Below are 24,918 nucleotides of genomic sequence, written 5' to 3'. Positions count from 1 at the left end.
GAGATAAAATTAAGGCATATAAAATTATGAAAGGTTTGCAGAAAGCACAGAGGTAACCGATAACTAAAATAAGCAACTAAAAGAGCTTACAGGCTTGTGTATAGTGCTGCGTACATCCAGTACCACTGTAGAAATATAGTATTAAAATGATATTAAATTTAAAAGATCTGTCCTGGAAACTTCGAGAGTCACCAGCAAAAATCTGGGCTTTTAAAACTTCCTCCATGCAAAGGGCACAGAATTTGTTTGACCAATTTATGTGGTCAGCACCTGTTGCTGCTTTTGTATATTGAGCAGTATCCCCCTAATTCTATATATAGTGCTCAAAATTCTGTGCAAACATTTGGGCACACGCCCCAAATTGTGTGTGAAATTTAATTGCTTAACGTGCCAATTAACACAGATAACTGTGTGCTAATAATCAATTATTGGTGCTAATTGGCAGTAATTGGAATTTATGCGTGCATCTTTATAGCATGGGAGGGGCATATGCAGGTCGTGGCATTTCTAGGATTCACAAGCAGTGTTATAGAATTTGGGAGATCTGTGCTTAATTTAGGCATGGGGGATTTACGCTAGGGTTCAGTTGGCGTAAATGTTTTTGCTCAAAATTGGGCGCGGATCCTTGTGATAGGTGCTATTCTATAACGGCGCCCAATGTGGAGCGCCATTTATAGAGTAGGGCTTAGTGCGCATTTTTTGATGCCCAAATTTGGGCGCCATTTACAGAATTGGGTCCTATGTGTTTGAAGACATTAGATTTTAGCAAGTTTAAATGGGTTTGGATTTCCATCAAAAGTGTACAAAATGTGAAAGAATAAAAGACTTATCATACAATAAGAGAGGTAAAGCGAATTTCATAGCAGGGAGACATTTTGAAGATTGGAAGATGCAATGGAATGGTTTCCTTTTTTTCATTTTCTTTATTAGTTATTGTACCTATTATTATACCTATTCTTGTTTTAATATAGTGCTGTCACATGATAAAGCTGAAAGGTTCTTTAAGTTGCTGTTTAATTATCCCAGAGGATTCAAAGGTTGTCAAAATCACTCCAACGTGAAGAACTGGGAGCTACATGGCTAAAGCAATTCTCTGATCCAGACATGTGCCAGTCTCATTTATATTTGAAGGTTGTCGGACACAGATTAAAAGCATGTGTGTTTGTGGGTGTATCGGTGTTTGTGGTCAGGTCAATAGATAGAGTGGAGGCAGTGCCGCAGCGAGGGCGGCTGACTCCTGGGTGCAGCATGGCGCCCCTCCCTCGGCGCGCGCGCCCCCCCAGGGAGCGCATTCTTACATGCATTGAGAAGCGAGGAGCGGATGGGAGGGCCGATCCGCCCCCGAGTGCACGTTGCTTGGAGCTGCGTCGGCTCTGCTGGTTCCCTGCTCTCTCTGCCCCGGAACAGGAAGTAACCTGTTCCGGGGCAGAGAGAGCAGGGAACCAGCGGAGCCAACACCCCCCCCCCCCCACCGGCGTGCACCAGGGGTGGACCGCCCCCCCTTCCTAAGCCACTCAGTGGAGGACAATATGGACAGCAAAATATTCAAAAGTGGTTCCCTATCTGTTGATTTTCAGTGACACTCTAGAAGACCACACTGCCACCTTACAAATATCCTGAGATGAAACCAGGGAACACTCAGCCAACAAGGTGGCCTGACCCATTGTGGAATGACCCTTGAGGAACGTAAGAAGCAGCTTCTTTTTTCAAAAAAGAAAAGCCGATGTGACAGTTTCCTTAATTCAGGAAGCAATCGTAGCCTTAAAAACTACTCCACCTCTTCGGCTACACCAAGCAGGACAAACAGACAATCTGAATGATGCTGCCCGGTTACCGACAGGTTTGCGCCGGAGCCCTTATCAATGGGCGGTGGTAAGGGCTTTCCGCTGCATGGACACGCGGTGAGAATTATCTCACCGCATGGCCATTTTTTTCAGGTTTTATTGGCTGTGGGAAAAAGGACCGTGGTGCGCCAGAAAAACAGCCCCTGCTGCCAGCGCAAGGCCCTTTTTCCTGCAGCTTGATAAAAGGACCAGTTGGTGATCTAAAACCTTGCTTATAACAACGCAGAGAAAAGATCTTTTTCAATCCAGTCTGGAACCTGGTGCAGATAATTCATGCTTTGTTCCTTGCAGTACAACCCTTGGTCTTGTGTGTGTTCCAAAAAAGGCCATTGTGATTGTGAACTACCCATTGAATACCACCCATGTGCAGTGGCGTAGCAAGGGCGGAGCGGTGGGGGCAGTCCGCCTCGGATGTAAGAGCGAGGGGGGGTGCTCCACTCTCACTGTGCCTGACTGAAAGGCTGCTGGCACCGCAGCCAGCTCCTTCAATAGCCCCCTGACCCGCTGCAGTTTAAAGATCGCTGAATCGGCGGCACCCTGGTTGGTTGTAAGTGCGAGGAGGGGGTGCTCTGTTCCCGCTGCACCTGACCAAAAGTCTGCTGGCACTGCAGTCAGCTCCTTCGACAGCCCTCCTGACCCGCTGCAGTTTATAAATCGCTGAATCTCCGGTGCAGCTCTAGCAGTGAACGCGCCTCTGCCTGTAAAAGAAGCAGATCGCCTCGTCGGGGCTTTTCTTGCTGTATCCCGCCCTCCTCTGATGTAGCTTCCTATTTCTGCGAGGGCAGGACTACTTCGGGATTGGAGGAAACGTACTAGGATGGTTTAAAGGCTTCTTAAAAGCAAGATCTTACCAAGTGATCTCAAATTCAAAAACATCAACACCATGGAAACCTGAATGTGGTGTACCACAAGGATCACCGCTCTCACCAACCCTTTTCAACTTAATGATGACACCTTTAGCCAAATCATTGTCCAACCAAGGACTTAACCCGTACATCTATGCCGACGATGTTACAATATACATCCCGTTCAAACAAGACATAACCGAAATCACAAATGAAATCACACATAGCCTCCAAATAATGAACTCATGGGTGGACGCATTCCAACTAAAGCTAAACGCAGAAAAAACACAGTGTCTCATCCTGTCCTCACAATACAACACAAACAAACCCAATACCATAAAAACACCAGACTACATTCTCCCGGTCTCAGACAGCTTGAAAATTCTGGGAGTCACTATTGACCGAAATCTCACACTCGAAGACCATGCGAAAAATACAGCAAAGAAAATGTTCTACTCAATGTGGAAACTTAAAAGAATCAAACCTTTCTTCCCAAGGGAAGTATTCCGCAGCCTAGTACAATCAATGGTGCTAAGTCATCTAGACTACTGCAACGCCATTTATGCCGGATGCAAAGAACAAATCATCAAGAAGCTACAAACCGCTCAAAACACAGCAGCCAGACTCATATTTGGGAAAATGAAATATGAAAGCGCCAAACCCCTAAGAGAAAAACTACACTGGCTCCCACTAAAAGAACAAATTGCGTTCAAAGTTTGCACCCTGCTCCACAAAATCATCTACGGAGAAGCCCCGACCTACATGCTAGACCTTATAGACTTGCCTATTAGGAACGCAAAAAGATCATCACGCACATTCCTCAATCTCCACTACCCTAACTGTAAAGAGATAAAATACAAATCCATATATGCAACCAGCTTCTCATACATCTGCACGCAGCTATGGAATGCACTACCGAAGGCCATAAAAACAACGCAAGACCTAGCCATCTTCCGAAGACTACTGAAAACAGATCTTTTCAAGAAGGCCTACCATAAACATCCATCTTAAATACTAAATATTAACATTATACACGATCTATACAAATCCGAACTTTTAACACATGACTGCTCAACCTCTTTGCTATTAATGATCAAGCACTACAACTTTAAATCTTATGCTGAATAGGACTTCTCTACAGTCGATGACCTAATGTCTGTTACAATCTAACTTATTACTCAGGAACCTTCTTGCACTACCATAATGTATTCGTTACCATGTATGTATTCACATGGTATATATATATATACCACGATCTGTTCCATATACACTATGTTCCATATATGTTACCATGTATGTGTGCTCCTTAATGCAATACCATTTGTAATTCTGTTACCCGGAAATGTCAACCGCCATTACGGCAAATGTAAGCCACATTGAGCCTGCAAATAGGTGGGAAAATGTGGGATACAAATGCTACAAATAAATAAATAAATAAATGAGAGAAGGCCTGATGAGGCGATCCGCTTCTTTTACAGGCAGAGGTGCGTTCACTGCACGTTAGAGCTGCACCGCCAATTCAGCGATTTTTAAACTGCAGTGGGTCGGGGGGGGGGGGGGGGCTGTCGAAGGAGCTGACTGTGGTGCCAGCAGACTTTCGGTCAGGCACAGTGGGAGCGGAGCACCCCCCCTCGCACTTACACCTGACCGGGGCACCGCCAATTCAGCGATTTTTAAACTGCAGCGCAGCTGGTAGGGTGGCAGAGAGAAGGGGGCTGTTGAGGAAGCTGACGGTAGGCAGGTGGGGACTGGGTCGGGGGATGGGCTCAGATGGGAAAAGGGGACTGGGTTGGGGTTCTCAAATGGGAGAAGGGGACTGGGTCGGGGGGGGGGCTCAGATGGGAGACGGGGGCTGGAGCTGGAACTGGGGTCTGAGAAAGGGGCAGGAGGGAGAATGGGGCCATGCCTGTGACAGGGGCAGGTGGGACAATGAGTCTGGAGCTGAAAAGGAGGGCAGGTGAGAGAATGAGGCTGCAGCTGAAAAGGGGGGCCCTAATGCAAGGCAGGTGGCTTAAGGGGATTGGAACTGGGTGCTGAAAAGGAGGGTAGGTGGGATAAGGGGGCTAGTACTGGAACTGGGGGCTGAAAATGGGCAGGGGATGAAACTGTGGGGACTGGGTGCTGAAAAGGGGACAGGGAGAAGTGGCTGGGGCTGAAGCTTGGGATTGGTGGGAGAAAAGGGCTGGGGCTGAAACTGGGGACTGGTGGGATAGTGGGGCTGGAACTGGGGGCTGAAAAGGAGGGGGCAGGTGGAGACATCAGCTAGGGCTGGAACTAGGGACAGGTGGGATAATGGGGCTGGAACTGGGGGCTGAAAAGAGGGGGCAGAGAGAGAGAGAGGGGACAGATCCTGGATGGAAGGGGGAGATAGAGGGAGGGCAGACCCTGGATGGATGGGAGAGGGAGGGCAAACGGTGGATCGAAGGGCAGAGAGAAAGGGCCGACAGTGGATGGAAGGGGGAGAGAGAGAGGGCAGACAGGGGCAGATGATGGATGGAAGGGGCAGAGATAGAGGGCAGACGCTAAATGGAAGGGAGAGAGAGGGCAGATAGTGTTTGGAAGGGGCAGAGGGAGGGAGAGGGCAGATGGTAGATGGAAGGGACAGGGGAGAGGGCAGACAGTGGATGGTAGGGGTAGGGAGAGAGCGAAAACAGATACTGGATGGAAGGGAGACAGTGAAAAGAAGATGAGGAAAGTAGAACCCAGAGACAACAAACTGTAAATAAAATATATATTTTTTCTTTTTTTGCTTTAGGATAAAGTAGTATTGTAGCTGTGTTAATAAATGTTTATAAATAGAACATGGGAATAAGGTAATCTTTTTATTGGACTAATTTTAATACATTTTGACTAACTTTCGGAGAGCAAAACCCCCTTCCTCAGGTCAGGATAGGATACTGTAACAGCAGTATACTGTATTGACCTGAGGAAGGAGATTTTGGCCTCTGAAAGCTAAACATATTAGTCCAATAAAATGGTATTATTTTATTTTCTATATTTGTTTTATTTCTATTTGTTAATTTGTAAAGTAATTATTGGTATTTGTTAGTTTTTTCAAATTTACATTTGCTTTCTTTATATTTTGCACAGTACTAGGGGACATTTTCTGTTTCTGTGTGTGTTGCATTGTATGCAGAATCTGGCATCTTGGGGGTTCAGTTTAATTTTTGTTTAAATAGAAAGTTTATGATTACTTATTCTATAGTGGATTAGGGTGTGTCTGTGAAAAAGACAGGGCTTTAGTTGGCATTGACTGTGCAGGATTGACGATCTGTTGTACTATTCTATCTGGTTTCATTTTACAATAGGTGAATTGATGTTCTAGTGCTCACAGTTTTTTTTAAGGTGCTTTCCTTTTCCTTGTGTGACTCATAGAAATGACTGCTTATGGTATGGTAGAATTGCTCCATAGATCCCGAGTGTTTTGTATTCTCGGTATGCCTAGTACAGGATTTTGGAGGGGGGTGTTAAAAAATAACCGGACCCGGGTGTCAAATACCCTAGCAACGCCACTGCCCATGTGTGAGCTTGGATGTTGCTTTTTCTGGTGCTAGAATCATTTCTCATTGCTTCAGAGTTGCTGGGTAAAGCACCTGGGCTGGGCTGAAGCAAAGTCTACAATACAGCTGGATTGCATAAGAGGAAGAGACAAGTTCCCAAACCACTTAGCATTTCTGCCTTAAGGTGTACAGGCAACTGTGTGCTTTAAGCAAGTGTTTCCAGACATGCAATGCTCATAGCCTGAGGAACATCGAACATCCTGTCTTACTTAGCTGCTTCAGAGGCTTCCCTCAGTTCTTCATCCAGTCTGCATAGGTTTTAAATTAGTGATGCAGGAGAGAAAAAAACAAACAAAAAAAAAAGCAGGCATTGCATAAAAAAGTAGAGCAAAGCAAAGCAAAGCAAGAACAAGTTTTGGGACGTGCCTGAGCCTTTGGTTCTGCGCAGCCATTCTTGGAGAAGAAAAGGGTCAGGCTGTGGAAGAGCAATGGCCCATCTCCCTACATCCCTCCTGTCATCTTTTTTTTTTTCTATAAAATTGTGCACGTTCTTGACAAATATTACTGACTACCTAACCAACACTGCACTTGCCAATACTGACTTTATGCAGAGAAAGAGTTGGCAGGAGCACTGATGCGTTTCTCCTGAAGACCCAGTGTAGATACTGAGGCATCAAGTTCGGGACTTGCTTTATTCCCCTTGTATTTTACAAAAGGCTTTGCCGAATGCAGATCCTCTTTTATAAAATACTAGACTAGATTGCCAGCAAGTACATGAGTATTTGCCAGTTCCAGTGAAAGCAGCAATTTTATAAAAATACAGTCCACACACATTCGAAGAGATTTAACCAGGCAGGAGAGGCTCCTGTCCGGTTAAATCACCTGTGGCCGCCTCAGCCCTGATATTCTGCAGCACTTAACTGGAGGATAGTGCCACTCAATATCACCAAAAACCACCCCTGCACTGTCTGGTTAGAGCCTGGACTTAACTAGTTAGGGCCATATTCAGACCATTAACTGATTAAGCAGGCAGCTACAGTTAGAACAGCAAAAAGGCTCTATTTTGGTAGTACCATGAGGCTGGCATGAGAGGTTGCAGCAGCCATTTTGATAAGGCAGTCGTTCCAGGTAGGAGCAAGTGGGCATCGCTCCTGTCCGTATGCCCCCTAGACCACCACAGATCTTCAAGATAGGCCTTAAGAAGGGGGCAAACAGGAGAAGGAGGGATTAGTCAGGACCTACCTCTTACTTTGGTAGGGGGGGATCAGAGGGGTTGAGGCACCTCTTTGAGTTTATGCAGGTCCCAGCTGATATTCAACCAGGTCCTGCTTAACTGTCTTATGTGGGCCCCAGCTGAATATCGGCTGGAAGCTTCAGGGGCTACTGCAGTCTGCGTTAGCTCTGGATATTCAATGTCAGGGCCCAGACATAGTTGGGCATTGAATATCCAGAGCTAATTCTTCCCGTGACGTCAGTGCTTAAAAAACTGCTGACCACTGTGGGCTGAATATTGTCCCAAGTGTGAATAAAAGTGTCCCAATGTAACATGCTAGCAATGCTGAAGCCAGGAACATTGTGGGTTCCAAACTACATAATAAAGATAGTGGGCACTAGGTGGCATATCCCTCAAAAGTACTAAAGGTTTGATAAAATGATCTACTCCTTGAATCACAGGGACACCCGTTGCCCTACACGTGGTATATGATCACCTCCAGTCCCTCCAAGCTCCAAACTTCCCCACTATCAACAGTATCGGAAAGAAGACTCCAGACCCCTTTGACATCAACAGTATGTCTTTGTTGATCCTCAACCTCCTGCCAATTTCAATAGTAAGACACCCCCTCCCCCCGACCACAGAGATGTTATTTTAAACCTGGGTAGTGATTGAAGGGTCTTACTGTTGATGTTGGGAGGCAGGGAGATGGGGAGATGATCATATGCTACAGAGGGTTGATTAAGTTTTTCATCTTCCCCTTTGTTTAGATCCTATATATAGATTGGTAGCTGCCACTTGCACATGCCTCAACAAGGATGCAGAATTCAATGGGGAAATTTTTTAAAACATGTCTATTTTTTGGTCCACAAACAAACCATGTCCCCTTGAATTATCTGTGTCCTGGGGATGTACATGTGCAAATAGCAGCTTTTAAAAATTGCTATCTGCATATGTGTGCCATTTAGGCATGTAAAGGGGGAAGTTATCAATGTGAGCTACAGTTAAGATGTGTTATTTTGTCACTAACTCTTGCTATTATATCACAGGTCCCATTTTATGCAATGAGACCTAGTTAATAATAACTCAAGTTAACAGTGAAATAACCCATCTTAATGGTAGCCAATATCGAGAACTTAAATACCTAGTTGCTTCTAAAATGGCCTCCGTGATGACTCTTCTCCATCTTAAGCTCACAGCACTCCTTTCTCAGTATTAACCTTGCGTGGGAGACCTATTCACTAAAGATTGTAGATGGTAACAAATCCCACGGGAGCTCCAAATCATTCTGATTGGCTGATTGCTGCTCACTATACTTGCTCAAGTTATATTCTAATACTTCACTTCATTCCCATGGCAACAGTCCACAGCAAACACGACCTTCACTTAAGGACTCCTACAGCAACTGCCTCCTTGTCTAGGTAATGAAGTTAGCCGTTGTGTAGCGGGGGATCTGAAGCATGCTGTGCAAAGCTGGAAACAGTGAATTTATGCAGTCAGGCACTTTTAACATTAGCTGCAGTGTAGGCCAAGTCAGAAGCATCTCTGGTTTAGTAGATTTTAACTGCAGTGGTGGAGATTGATCTCAACAGTAATGAAAGGAGGGAAAAGGCATCACTAGACAAAAGAACATAAAATGCCGCTCCTTTCACTGCTACTGTTGAGGTCACCACAAGAGGCTGGTGACTCCATTGCGGACAGGGAAGGCCTGTGTGCCACAAAATTTACCTCACCCGTCTGGTAAAACATCTCTCTTCATCATACCTTACAAGAGAAAAGGGATTGAAGTGTGGTGAGGAAATGAAGAATAGAAATAAATGAAAAAAAGGTACAAAGTAGAAAAGAAAACTTACTAGTCTGCATTACTGCATACACACACAATTTACCTTTACTTCAGGAGTTCTCAACTCAGTCCTCAGGATACAACAATTCAATTTGATTTTCAAGATATCCTCAATGAACATGCATTTGTAATATTCAAACAACTATAACAGCATACAAAAAACATTATATTCAGTCAAAAACACTTGCTAAAATTCAATGACTTATTCTTGCTGTACTCTGCCTTGATTCAACTCCTTCAAAAAGGCAGTAAAAATAAACCTAACAAACACATAAATAAATAAATATCTCCGCATCCTAACATATGCATATTCTAAATTGAATCACTTCCTATTGTGCAAAACTTCAAACATATATGTCAGATGTAATACACACTGCCTAAACCTGACAATCTGTAAAGTGCTAAATATTTAAAAAGTCCAACACCTAGTACATTATAAAGCAAGATATACTTATCTCAGTGCTAAATGAAGATTTTCTCCAAATACTAAGTCATTAAAGTCCAGCAAGCTTTTCTTGGTTCACAAGGACCAGGCAACAATCTAGATGCATAAATATAATAGTCTTGCAAAAGGTCAAGCTTCGTTACATTATAGGACTGGGTGTTGGAGTTTCTAAATATTTAGCAGTTTACAGATTATTGCCAAGTTTAGGAGGTATGTATTACATCTGATATATATGTTTGACATTTTGCACAATAGGATGTGACTGAATTTAGAATATGCATATGTTAATATGCTGAGATATTGAGGGGTCCTTTTACAAAGGCATGCTGAAAAATGGCTTGCGGTAGTGTAGACGCGGGTGTTGGGTGCGCGCCGATCCATCTTTCAGCACACCTGTGAAAAAAGGCCTTTTTAAAATTTGTGCCGAAAATGGACGACCGGCAAAAGGAAAATTGCCACGCATCCATTTTGGGTCTGAGACCTTACCACCGGCCATTGACCTAGTGGTAAAGACTCATGCGGTAACCAGGCGGTAATGACCTATGCGCGCCAAATGCCACTTGGCGCGTGTCCGTCACGTGCACCTGAAAGTAAAAAATATATTCCAGATGCGCGTATCTGACGCGTGCCAAAAATGAAATTACCGCAAGAGCCACAGAGTAGTCGGGCGATGACTCCATCTTGGGGTGTGTTGGGCGTGCGTAGACGCTTACGTGGCTTACTAAAAAGGACCCCAGAATTTTTAGCTAGTATTTTTGATTGAATAATAAAGTGTTTTGAATGCTATTATAGCTGTTTGGATATTACAAATTGAAGCTTGTTGACAGCTATATTGGAATTTATTTACCCATTGTTTGTATGTACAATGAATATGCATGAGATAAATTTGCATACACTGCCTCCACTATATGCAAATCTATCTCACACATATTAATTAACTACTTACACAGAAATCATAGTCCTTCATAATCTTAATAAAAGTGGCGTACCAAGGGGGGGGGCAGTGGGGGCGGTCTGCCCCGGGTGCACGCCGCTGGGGGGGTGCCACGTACCGGTCAGCGTCGTTTGTTTCCATGCTCCCTCTGCCCCGGAACAGCAAGTAACCTGTTCCTGGGCAGAGGGAGCATGGAAACGAATGACGCTGACCGGCGCGTGGCAGCCCCCTCAGCGGCTTGCACCCGGGGGGGGGGGTTCTTTTGCTGGGGTGGGGGGGTGTCCTTTTGCCGGGGGGGGGGGTCGCGCTGCACCGGGGGGGGGGGGGCACATTGGTGATCTACCCCGGGTGTCAGCCCCTCTAGGAACGCCACTACTTAATAAACAATTTAACAAACTTTATTGAAAGCATTCATAAAAGATTCTCGAAGAATGATCAGCTACTTCTCCAAGTAACTGAATAACCCCCAAAGCTCTAATCACTTGCATGCATAGCATGAACTTATGCACAATGAAGAACTTCATCAAAAACACTTTTTCTCATGAAACAGCAGTTCATACCTACAACTGTAATTACTTAACAAATATTCTTTAATATGTCTGTAATACTCTAAATAAACAACCGTATTCACATTTCAGCTTGAGTCACTCTGCATTCTTGTTGTTGTATTTCCAGTATCAAGGAGTGGTCCATTACTGATGCAAATTCAAAGAGATCCAGTGTTTAAAACTTACTCAATCATATCATCACAATTCTAATAGTCCTGACACGCTCACATGTTTCGCCTCAACGGCATCTTCAGGAGACTAAACCACCATCTTATCTTGCCCACCGACTTCTTTCAGAGGTTGGACTAACACAGAGCTTTTCCATCACTTAACGGGTGCCGCAAAGTCAATCCCTTTTGTGTACCGTCAATCTCTTTGAATTTGTATCAGCAATGGAACACTCCTAGTTACTGGATGTAACAGCAAGAAGGATTATGATTTCTATGTATGTAGTTAATTATAAAATTTGTTTGCAATCATATTTTGTATTATGGTCCATTTATTTTTGTGAATAGGAATACATTCAAAATCTGACTGGCTTGGTGTGTCCCGGGACTGGCTGGAGAACCTCTTTTTTAATTACATTAAGAAGGAGATCCTAATTTGATGGAAAGAATTAAATCACTAGGGTTCCTGTTTACTCAGCTGCACTGTAGGTGCTCTAGAGTTTTTATTGTGCGCTAAAAATTAGCGATCACTAAAAATGCTGGTGTACCTTAGTAAACAGAGCCCCAAGTATTTAATTACATCTGTTCCTAACTCAAGTTTTACTAGTCTAACATTATGTTTTTGTTAATATATTTTGAACATGTTCATTCTTTTCTAATTGTTATGTAAGCCACATTGAACCTGAGTTCTACTCAGGCTAATGCGGGATATAAATGTCCTATTTAGAGAAGCTGAGGAAACTTAAAAAGGTAAAGGCAGAAGAAGAGGGAGTAAATATACCCTTCTTTTGTATAACCAAATGCTGTGCAACATTTGACTTTGTACATTTTTCAAACTCTTATGTTACGTCTGTGATAAACTATTACTGAAATCTTCTGCTGCTGCTTAGTTAGGAGCTTTTTTTTAAGGCACAAGAAATACATCAAGTTCAAAATGCAAATCTTGTTTATAGCTTTCAGTTTAATAGCTTATATGTTTTGTCTCCCCCACCACCCTCCAGTATTTGATACTCCAACAGGGTAGGCACAGCAGAGCAGCAACAACTGGGATTCTATTGTCAACTGATGTCCTCTACAGGCCTAAAAATAAAATCTCCATTGTTACTGCAGTTTTAATAGAGCAAAGCACTTTCTAAACACTTCAAATGGGTTCAGGGCTGGTGTTAAACATACCGAGGCCCAGGGTAGAAATTTGGGAGGGGGCCCCAAAGCCCAATAGCAGGCGTATCTCCTTCAGTCTCAAGCAGACGTTGGGTTCTCTGTACCATGGGGGCCCAGGGCCACTGTCCTATTTGCAACCCTCTAATGATGGTCTTGAATGAGTGCAGCTTAAAATAATCTGAACCATCTTTTATCAGGGCTTTTGTAAGATGACAATCTAAAAATCATCCAGGGGTCAAACTGCCATGGTTTTATGTTGGTCAAGTTGTTACTTTATCTTGCTGCTGAAGTTAAGAGCCCTTAGAGATGTTGAGAGACACCATTTTGAACCTGGAGCCAGATGGGGTAGGAGTGGTAAGGGATTGCTCCTGCGCTGTTCCACTAGACATCAGAGGTTGGAGAAGTAGGCCCGGGGAGGAGGCATATGGGGGACAGGTGGGAGGTGTGTGAGGGGAAGTGGGACCAAAACATTGACTCAGGATCAGGGGCAGTAATATGTATGTGTCCTTATCCTCTACCACTACAGAAACTCTTCTTATACTGGACAGTGATAATCACTCTGTTACGGAGACCATCTTTGATGGATACTCTGATTAGTCCTCATAGTGGGGATCTTCTTGCAGGCTTATTGATCTTGGCAGATGAACTATTGTGTGATATGAAGGTTCTGAAGCATTAGTATTGCACTTGGAGGAATGTATTATTTTAAGTATACATATGTTTTATTTTTTTTGTATTACACATGTTTTCCTGTAATCCACCTAGGATTTAGGAGGACCATATGTATGTAAGTAAATAAAATAAATAAATGAGCCTGCCATGTGATAACATTGATCTGAGCGCTGTTCTCAGTATTTGCTGCTCATGCCATTACTGAATTCCTGACTACCTTAGGTCAAATAAAAACAATTTGATAATTAAACAATTATTTGTGAAGTTACACTGAAGCTAAAAATGTTTTCCTCAGAGAAAGCTAGAGAATGGTTGCACATTTAAACAAAGCTTCAACAGAGACAAAAGAGATTAATGCAACTTCTTTCTTACAAGAAATGACATTTTTTGAGTAAAACATATGTCCTTCTATAAAGGGACACGGAACAATGAAAACTGCGGTAGAGCTTCTGAAATCACATTGGCATAATTGAAACACAGAAATGCTCCCTGTCATCTTTGGGTTGTGCCCTATGGACTCACTGTGTTCAGAGATGTCAACGCTATGTTGCTTGGTTGCCATCAACATTACAAGAGGTTGCAAATGGATTCCAACTCCGAAGGCTTTGAAATGCTAGAAATATTCATCTGCGAATTGACAGGATCTCTCAGGATCACCTATAACCCCTGCCTAGCTCACACTTCCCAGTACTGAAATTCCACCTAGTTTCTGCCCACAGGTACCACCAAAGCCATGGTGACAGTATTTCAGATTAGCTGGAGTTCCTCATATCTTTTGTTTATGAGATGACCCACTTACTTGACAATACTCTCCGGGATATGCACATACTCCATTGGAATCAGGTCACTTAGCTCTGCCAAACTACTGACATACTTTATCTTGCTGCTGAATTTTGAACTAGAAAACAAAACAACAATGTACATAGAATGAGTAACTTCATAAAATTACAGGGAAAAGTGAAAACAGAGAAAATGTTTCTTTACAAGCAGAATTGCAGGTGCACGGAATGGACCTTCAGTGGACATGATGGAGACAAAAACAGTAAAAAGTTTCATGAAAGTATGAGATAGGAACAGAGGAGCCCAGGAGACAGGAAGATGAGGACACCATAAGCATTGACATATTGCGACAGACCGAAGATCCATCAAGCCCAGTATCCTGTTTCCAACAGTGGCAATCCAAATCACAAGTACCTGGCAAAATCCCAGAACATTAAAACTGATTTTATGCTACTTATTTTAGAAATAAGCACTGGAATTCCCAAGTCCATCTTAATAATAGCTTATGGACTTTTCTTTTAGGAAATTATCCAAACTGTAATTAAACCCTGCAAGGCTAACTGCTTTTACCACATTCTCTGGCAACGAATTTCAGAGTTTAATTATACTCTGAGTGAAGAAATATTTTCTCTGCTTTGTTTTAAATTTACTACTTTGTAGCTTCATTGCATGCCCCCTAGTCCTAGTATTTTTGGAAAGAGTAAACAAGCGATTCACGTCTACCCATTCCACTCCACTCAGTAGTTTGTTCCTGAAAGGAAGCATGATCTGAAGATATGGACATTGTTGGGTACCTGGGTTGGTGCCAGTAGGTTAATCAGTAATGGGAAGATGGATGTTTAATAAAAGCCTTGTTAGTTTTGGTCTCTCCAAATCACAAATACTATCAAAATTAATTTTAAAAAAACCCACTTAACTGCATTCCCCTAAGGTATTGTTAAGTTTTAAGGAAAATCACCAACCTGCACAATTTTATGTACAAAACTTCACTTTGTGAAAATTACTAATCAGCATATCTGCACAATATTTCAGCTTATCAGTGATTTTGCACACGTTTTGTATTTATTTTCACAAGTGCACAATAATGTGTGCTAAGATTTGCAAACATGATCACAAACTTTATTTTCCATTTTTCATGGCTATTGTGTTTGAGAATGCAACTGTCCTTTACTATATCACTCTCTTGGTATTATAACTGTGTTATTGTGCACTGCCGGTAATGCTTGCATGAACATTGGCAACAGTGCACAAAAATGCAGGGCCAACATGAAAAGAAAAATATATTCAATAGTAGCTCAAAGCAAGTTACACTCAGGCACTTTCCAGTCCCTGTAGGGCTTACAATTTAAAGGGCCTTTGTACTAAAATGTGTTTTAAAATGGGTTTAGCACATTTTAATGCTGGACTTTACTGTGTGCTAAGCCTATTTTTAATGTGGCTGTAAAACAGGACTTTTTGCAGGTCCCGCACTAATGTTTCCATTAGCATATGCTAATCAGAAATGCACTAGCTGGTTAACATAGCCACGCCCATTCCCTGCCCATGGCATGTCCCCTTCCAAAAATAATTGAAAAAATTCATTAGTACACGCTTACTAGGGAAATCTATATATGGTCCTTAATATTATGCGCTATATCCACACCGATTTTTCAGCACAGAAAAGCATTATAACAGAAGCAAGGCGATAAAATGGCCCAAAATTGGCAGATTCATGCAGAACTACCGTTACGCACCTAGTTATAGAATGGTGCCTAAGTGTTTCCAGGTGGATCTGAAAAAGGGGTGTAACGATGGAAAGGACACGGGCGGGTCAAGGGCTTTCTCTTAAAATGCACACATTGTTATAGAATTTGGGGGATCTGTACCCAACTTGCATGCTAGGATTTACAACTGGTTTCAGCTGCTGTAAATGCTCATGCCCAAAGCTGGGCATGGATTCCGGCGCTACGTGCTACCCATCTCGGAGCACTCTTTATAGAATACCATTCAGTGCCGATTTATTCAGCACCAACGTTTGAGTGCCACTTCCTGAGTCTAGCCCCAAGTGTGCAGAAAATACAAAATTAGCAGAAATTGCTTTAACACATTTTGTGGTAAGCATTTTCCTGCGTGCTAAACATGCATTAGGGCTTAACGCCCTTTAGTAAAAAGACCGTAAGTATGCACCTGATGGTTAAGTGACTTGCATACAACACAGCCCATGAACAGTAACATGGAGTACCAATGAGAGGGATGAGCTTTTTGGCATCTCTATCAACGGACTCAAGGCAGAGTCTGTTTGCTCCTCCAGACATAATGCAGTAGAAAGGGAGTGTCAACCTGAGAAGCAGGTGAATGTTGGGCTAATTTCTATCTTAAATACGTTCTAACACTTATCAAGCTAAACTGAAATTTAAAGTTTAAAACTGGGGGGGCCCTTTTCAAAGCGGCGGTAAAACCAATGCGAGCTTACCGTTCGCTAAAAGGGAAGTACCGCTGGGCTACCACAGCAGCCCGGTGGTAGGTCCCATCCCCAGCGTGTGCCATTTCCGGCATTACAAAAATATTTTTATTTTTGTAGCACTGGTGTGTAACCAGCGGTAATTGGGCAGTGCCATGCATGGGCGACCTCAACCGATAATGGAAAAAAAGAAGGGTGTCTCTGACGAGCACTTGGGCGACTACTTGGTCCATTTTTTGTTACGACCAAGCCTCAAAAAGGTACTTGAACTGACCACCAGAGGGAATCAGGGATGGCCTCCCCTTACTCCCCCAGTGGTCACAAACCCCCTCCCACACTAAAAAAAAAAAACTTTTAAATATTTTTTTGCCAGCCTCAAATGTCATACCCAGCTCCATGACAGTATGGACGCCCATCTTGTTTCAATAATACAGGTTTCCCCGCCCCTTCACTGGAAAATGTGGGCGCCCCTTTCGATTATGATTTTGACAGTGGCACTGAATTTTTGATGCTTTAGACATTTCCACTACTTTTAACACAATTATATTTCTTGTTGATGTGATTAAAGGCTTTATGTGAAATTTTTAAGTGCTGCACATTTTCACAGTCTTTGTTCAAGCATTTGTCTTTCTACTGTTTGATTATTGCAAACACCCTGCTTTTAGTGGCTGCAGGTTTCATAATTGCTTGGGCTCCATAAGCTACACCTTATCAGTTTTGGTTCTTGTGTTTTATTGGTATTATATACCTACAGCCTATAAAGACATAAGCTAAATCCAAACCTCTACTCTACCCCTTACTACTAAATATTAAGCCCTCACAATAAATAACCTAAGCCTGGGAAAGCAATCAACAGCCTAAACAATAAGAGACAAACCCTACCTGATAAAGGGTCTGGTGACTGCTAGAATAGCTCTGATAAACCAAGATGGATGAACAATTATAAAAGCCTTCAGGTTCTTCCTTAGCCTGCGTTGAAGAAGAAGGAAAAAAACAATAACCACTTTCTGCTCTCATTACATGCATGCTACAAGGTGTGTGCAAATGTTTTTTGTTTTGTGTCAAAGTTTTTTTCCTTGTTTTTTCCCCATTTTCTTTAAAAAAGGGTGTCCCTGACGTGCACTTGGATGACTTTACTTGGTCCTTTTTTTGTTACGACCAAGCCATGAAAAGGTCCCCGAACTGAACAGATAACCACCGGAGGAAATCGGGGATGACCTCCCCTTACTCCCCCAGTGGTCACTAACCCCCTCCCACCTTCAAAAAAATGGTTTAAAAATATTTTGTGCCAGCCTCTATGCCAGCCTCAAATGTCATAATCAGGTCCATTGCAGCAGTATGCAGGTCCCTGGAGCAGTTTTAGTGGGTGCAGTGCATTTTAGACAGGCGGACCCAGGCCCATCTCCCCCACCCACCTGTTACACTTGTGGTGGTAAATATAAGCCCTCCAAAACCCACCACAAACCCACTGTACCCACATGTAGGTGCCCCCCTTCATCTGTAAGGGCTATGGTGCTGGTGTACAGTTGTGGTAGTAGGTTTTGGGGGGGGGGGTTGAGGGCTCAGCACACAAGGTAAGGGAGCTATGTACCTGGGAGCTTTTTCTGAAGTCCACTGCAGTGCCCCCTAGGGTGCCTGGTTGGTGTCCTGGCATGTCATGGGGACCAGTGCACTACGAATGCTGGCTCCTCCCACAACCAAGGGCTTGCATTTGGTCGTTTCTGAGATAGGCGTCCTTAGTTGCCATTCTCGCTGAAAATCAGAAACGACCGTCTAAGGACAACCATCTCTAGGGACGACCTAAATGTCAAGATTTGGGCATCCCCAACCGTATTATTGAAACGAAAGATGGACGCCCATCTTGCTTCGATAATACGGGTTTCCCCGCCCCTTCGCCGGGACATCCTGCGAGGACGTCCTCAGGAAAACTTGGGCACCCCTTTCAATTATGCCTCTCTTAGTTTTACTCAATACATGCAGTTGATAAAAAGAAACTTGTTCAATTCTACCTACATGGCATTTCAAATTCAAATGTGAATCCAATAGAAAACCAAGACTAAAAATCTGATTTTTAACTGGCAAACTAATATCTTGGAAGTCCACTGGAACATAATCTTTGTCATTACATCCTCGACTAATTGTTATGATTTCTGTTTAAAATACATTTCCTTGAGCTTGTGAGGCAGAGAACACTCTAGTCTCATAGGACTTCATAAAGAAAGATTGAAAAGAAGAGGGAACCAAACCTGCCTCAGCCAATATGGGGCTATTAGTATCATTGTTCCTTGGTCTTGTTTGAATCTCAAAAGAGTTTTTACTATGAAAGATATTGGAGGACGCACATCCAAAAGACCCTCTTCCAAATGCAAGAGGAAGACACGGATCCTTATCTTGGAAAAGAATTGAAGGGCCTTCTTGTTGATAGAAGGGTAAAAATATCTATCGCAGGGGTGCCCCACTCTTAAAAAATCTTGCAGGCTGCCTCCTTATCCAACAACCATTTGTGGGGATGAGGAACCCAGCAACACTAGGCAGTTTTCCTTGCCCTCCAGATGAATGGCCCTGAGAGTCATTCCGTGAGTAATGACCCAGTTCCACTTTCTGACAGTCTCCCAACACAGGACATAGGATCAATGTTTCATCTAAGATGTGCAAGAGCCCTCCACCTACATTCCTGCTGGTGGCAGTACTGCTTCAACATTACATTTAAACGGGAATTTCTTACGCTAGATTGCAATAAATTGATGATCAGGACAGAGAAAGAGGAACAGTATAAAGGAATAGTGACAGATATGATGTATCATATATTTCCAGTAGTTTGAGACATGCCATGGGTATTACATGCACTGTGGATGCCATGTAGAGTGGAAGAGTGGCTTAGTGGTTAGAGCACTGGTCTTGCAATCCAGAGGTGGCTGGTTCTAATCCCACTGCTGCTCCTTGTGATCTTGGGCAAGTCACTTAACCCTCCATTGCCTCAAGTACAAACTTAGATTGTGAGCCCTCCTGGGACAGAGAAATATCCAGAGTACCTGAATGTAACTCACCTTGAGCTACTACTGAAAAAGGTGTGAGCAAAATCTAAATAAAATAAATATGGCTCAACGTCTGCCATGCTGATATCTGCTGACTCCTTTGAGTTTCCTCCACTGTGGACACTAATGAGGTGATCTTTGTTGTGGAAGAAAAGATGATGCTTGAATTGAGTGTAGCAGGGCTCCTATGAATACCAATTGTTGTGATGAGTGTAGATTAGATTTGGGAAAACTTATGATGAAACCTAGCAACTTCAGCTATGAATGGTTGTATGCACTGATCTCTTGTGAAGTGTGCTTTATCAGCCAATTGAAACACATTCTCATCTGAATCTCCTTTAGTATTCTGTGAAAGGCCATTGTCATATTCACCTTAGGGGAGTTGAGGAATTGGAGGACATCCAATGTTTCTGCCCTGGGCTTCTGCTCCATCTTAACGTAAACAGGATGGCATAAAACCATCCTTACAAAGTCAAACCTCTGGTTCTTCTTCAGATTGCCAAGAGCATTTAAGATTCAAACTCAGAAAAATACTCCAAGGAAGAAGTCTGAGTCTATGCCTGTCTTGGCATACTGTTTTCAGGATCAGGCATTGGGCTATGACATTGAGTCATCACAGATCTCTAAAGTGCCCATGAAGCCTCCTCCACAATGGACTACAGTACCCCACCAGTGCAGCCAATATTGATTTTGACATCCTTCAAGGTCTCCACACTGGAGTGTCTCTTGCAGGCAGTGTATGGACCTCAAGGATCAGTTGGACAGCTTCCATCCTCACATTGATGCTGTTGAAGTAGCAGCACCATGTAGAGCAAACAAGCATTGCACCCTTTTCTCAAACTTCTTCATGAAGGCTGCCATCAACAAAGGAGTGGGCATCACTGTAGGAATGGCCCTACCCTCCTGAGTCACCTAGGGGTATATCGGGTACTTGGAGGCTGACACACACCTTCTGATGCCATGGAGAATAAGCAATCCTCATGTCAGGGATGCTTGGAGGACACTGGTGACCTCAGTCCTCAATGCTCTCTGTGTTCTGCTCCTAGGAGATGTGATGTTGATGCGCCCTAGCCTGCACTTGATATGTAGAATCACGGTTTCTTAGTACCAATGAAGATGAGGATGAATTCTTCCTCTTCTTCAGGTGGGACTCAGATGATGACCGATCCTGATGGTCCCTACTGATGCTTGATTTTGAGGATGATCAAGACATTTTCAATGCCAATCCATCTCCATCATCTGCTGCAGCTCCGGGAAATGATGCTTCTAATGCCAATATTGATAGAGTGGACTTTTCTGCACTCAGTTTTTTTGTGCTGTTACTCTTGGCCACTAACCCCTCTTTTTAACATCTGTTACCACAGTTTTTAGTGAGAGGGACCATGGTTAGGCATTGTTGGCATCAACTGTGCGTTTATGTCACAAATATGGTCCTATTGCACTTGATGTACTTTTTTGAAGCCACTGGAGCTTTCTTTTGGGACTTATCATCTGGAAAAACAGCCTGCCACAGTGAAATCAGATGATGATAAAAAAAGTATACTCTAACGTGTGCTTGAGACCTCAAAGAGGCCTACACCATGCTGACACATAACTAAAAGAAACTTGCAAAAAACCCAGTACCTAAGAGAGCTACGAGGAAGTGTATTGCATAACAGTGACAGAGAAGAACTTACAAAATTTTAATAAAAAAAATAATTTGTTGAAAAGAGATGAAGAAAACTATGTAGAACCCAGGATGAATGTGTCTTAATAGCGCCGTGGAAAACTCAAAACTGGTACATCTCCCTGTAACAGCATAGAAAGGAAACAGCGCACATGCGTGGTTGAACTATCTCAAAAGTTCTGGAATTCAGTACTGGAGGAGTGTTCTCGTGCCTGGCTCCATCAGTTGATATCACCCATATTGTGAGGATTTACTATCCTGCTTGTCATTGGAGAATCCATACTGACATGAATGGCTGAGAATTGCTCCTGCCCAACTGAACTCTAACTTTGAAGTAATACTTTAGGAGTGAAGGAGGTGGGAGTGGGATTTGTAAAAGTTTTTGCATGTTCAGTTGGTGTTGGGGTCAGGTCTTTTTGTAAATGAAAGAAAAAATTAGCTAAGTTTTACTTTTCTTTCATTTTACAAAGTGAAGTGAAATTAAAAAATGCATTGATATTTCCTACTTTATTTTTGACAATAATGCATCCTTAGAACACTAGAATGAGTGACAGCAAATGCACAAATTTATGCTATGACACAGAAACCCCCCCCCCCCCACAAAACAAAACAAAACCTAATCCGCCATTGCTTAAGGCTGGTTCCTGTGCAGTGTGGCTTATCAACCTTGAAATGTACTTTCAATGAAAAGAAATATGCATGAATCTGAGATGAACAAAAACTGAAAAGACAAATATGCCAAAATATGAATGTACTGGAGTAAAAAAGATAAAATAGATAGATATGACCATAAAGTCCTCACCGTCGATCAATCATCTGGTAGCATCTTTTCATCCATCCCAACCCAGGCATTCTTCTCCTTGGGGTTGCTCCATTTAAGTATACAATCATGTAGTCTTCAGCTACCATAAGCTCCAAAGTGCTAATTACATATCTGATGTAGAAAAAGAGTGTATGAGACAGGGAAATGAGTTTACATCTCTAGTCAAACGGGATCTTGCACAAAAAAAGAAAGAAATGTCAGTAACTGCTGAACCAAAGCAGCCTTCTCTCTTTTCACAATCAAAACCACGCATTTCAGTTAGGGTTACCATATGTTGTTGTTGTTTGTCCCCCCGAAAAGGAGGACACATGCCCCGCCCCCTTTCACACCGCCCCACCCCCTTTCACACCCCACCCCCTTTGACGCCCTCGCTCTGCCCCCTGTCACATTTTCCCCTCCCCGCTGTCACACACACCTTGTCACTCTCCCTCCCCATCACCCCCCTCCCCTTACCTTACTACTGCCCTGGTGGTCTAGTGACCTCTTCGGGGCAGGAAAGAGCCCCCTCTTTCCTGCCCGTAGCGCTGCCCTGCACGCATCCTTCCTGTTCGTGATCTCGGCACCGATTCGAAATGGCCACCGAGAGGACATGTCCGGGTAAATCCGGACATATGGTAACCCTAATTTTAGTCAACACAAACACAGTCAATGATGGTCTCACCAGCTGTACCTAACTAGTAAGTGAGATAGAAAAGACACACTAGACTTGTTCTTGAGTCATGAATGGACCTCTTCTGTGGGCTTTATCTTTGGAAATATCCTCTCATACACACCATGTTGTCATTATGAAAGAATGAATGACTGAAACAAAGGTATGTTGCTTCTCTACCTCAGTGGTCTCTCCCAGGCAACTTGAACCCATTCTAGCAGTCCCTTTCTTTTCCAGCCAATGTGAGTGATGGAATATAGTCTGTGGAGGAAGCTATCATCAGTCCACTGCACATTGCTCAGCCGCTCCTACCTTTCCCTCTTCAGGATGTGCTGATGAAAGATTGGCTTAGAATTGCTTCAGTATGGTGTTAAAAAATGTATAGTATATATATATATAATGGGGATGAGCTTACCTTTTCCAAAGCAATGGGAATACGGGTTCAGCTGTGAGAAGTATCTGACTTCAACTTCTAAGCATATCAAAGTATACTTCAACACAGTTTGAGCTTGACGCTGTTTCTTTGTTAATCTTGTCCTAGTTTGAATTTATGCTAATATTTGTAGTACAAAATGGCTTCTGAATGCTTTTGAAGCGAATTTGGTTTAAAAGATATGACTAGTTTTCAGGGACTGTGCCAGATTTAGAGCAGTGTCTGCAACTGGTCCTTTTCCCTGGTTACCTTCTCAGTTACACTTGTCTGTGGGATGGACTAAGGCCAATCACTTCCATGAGGGGTAGGGGAACTCTTTCCCCTCTCCCACCTTACAAAAAGAAAGAAGAGACTGATTTCATCACCCTGAATTACTGTGTTGATATACTTGGCTCCAACTGAAAGGATCTATAAAAAGGACAACAGATTTTTTTTTTTAGGAAACGGAATAAAAACAATAGGAAAAGAAAATCATTGGGCCCGATATACAGCCGCCAGCGGGCAGCATGTTTGCTGTCTGCTGCCGGCGTTAAACTCAGATATTCAGTGCTGGGTCGTATCTGGTGACCGGCATTGAATATCCAGGCTTATTTTGGCTGCTAATATGTTAATTGACTAAGCTGATATTCAGCGCTAGCAGGTTAACTTTTTAACGGTCAAAGATAGGCCTGTTATTGAAGTGGCCTATTTTGACTGCTCAAACAAGAAAGGAGGAGGAAAAAAAACCTCATGTAAACATGAGTGACAAACAAAGAAGTGAGGTGAACTCAAGGAGGATATCAAGAAATCTTTAATATAAACAGCATAAAAACGACCGGACATGGCCATGTTTCGGAACAAAGGCCTGCCTCAGGTGTCAGGTGAATCTCTTGTGTTATGGCGAAAAAGTTTTGGCTGTTGAACCTCTGTAAAATCCTCAGTAGAAAAGACACACACAATTTATGTCAGCGATGTTTGCCTTACTGACGCTTTGTAAAAGGGTCCCTAGGATTCCTGTATGGCAGGGGTTCAACATTGTTTGAATTTGATTGAGCGATAGGTAACACACCATAAATTAAGACTGAATAAGGAAAAAGCTTAGAGAAGAACATATCAGTAGGGCCATTCTCTCATTTGAATCTAATAAATATCAATTAGAACTTAATTCTCGGGTATTAGGAATAGAAATTGAAAATTTGTTACAGATCAAGAAATAGGTTAATAAAGTAGTAAAGAATTAGTTTGCAATAATGAAAAATTTGAGAATTATTAGGAAGTTTTTTTTTAATATTTATTCATTTATTCAACATTACAAAAAACATCTTGCTTAGGAAAGTATCCAATAATAAAGACAAATATATAATAATCAGAAAAAATAAGAAAATATACATTTTCAAAGGTAACTAATACTCAACTCCATAAATTCGGGATCCAAGATTTAGGAAATCTACAGGAGTAAATAACAAAAAGGAAAGTATACAGGATAATGCATCCTGCTAAGAGGATAATGCTAAGAGGAGTTAACTTATTCTTTAATGCTTATCCACTTTTACTGAGGCTATGAGTGCCGATACATGAGCAGGTTCTGTAAATACATATTTCTTCTCCCTAAGCCTTACTGTGCACTTACAGGGATATCTTAAAAAAAAGGTTCCCCCAAGTGCAAAATTTCAGGCCTAAGGAGCAAAAATTGTTTCCTCCGTCTTCTAGTCTCCTTAGAGACGTCAGGAAATAATAATACTTTAAAGCCCAAAAAAGGCTTATCTTTATTTCGGAAAAATAAACGAAAGATCCAATTTTTGTCTGGTAGTAATGCTACTGTCGTCACTAACGTAGCGGCAGTTGCAAGTTCAGAGTCAGAAGTCTGAAGCAAAAGAGAAACATCAATCGGATTATCAGGTTGGTTCAAATCCTTCCCAGGTATATAATATGCAATAGTTA

General features: G+C 42.6%; 1 protein-coding gene across 1 annotated transcript in view; it reads right to left on the bottom strand.

Moving 5' to 3' along the window:
* The window catches only part of PRUNE2 (prune homolog 2 with BCH domain), a 499,460-nt gene that overhangs the window by 7,009 nt on the left and 467,533 nt on the right, over positions 1-24,918 (bottom strand). The window contains 4 exon segments of the mRNA XM_030193721.1: positions 9,131-9,166; positions 13,972-14,070; positions 17,275-17,361; positions 21,896-22,027. Coding sequence (XP_030049581.1) covers positions 9,131-9,166; positions 13,972-14,070; positions 17,275-17,361; positions 21,896-22,027 — 354 coding nt within the window.

The sequence above is a fragment of the Microcaecilia unicolor genome, chromosome 2 (assembly GCF_901765095.1).
Source record: "Microcaecilia unicolor chromosome 2, aMicUni1.1, whole genome shotgun sequence".
Classification (NCBI taxonomy): domain Eukaryota; kingdom Metazoa; phylum Chordata; class Amphibia; order Gymnophiona; family Siphonopidae; genus Microcaecilia; species Microcaecilia unicolor.
Note: the sequence above shows the minus strand (reverse complement) of the source record. Positions and strands in the feature narration are given on the sequence as shown.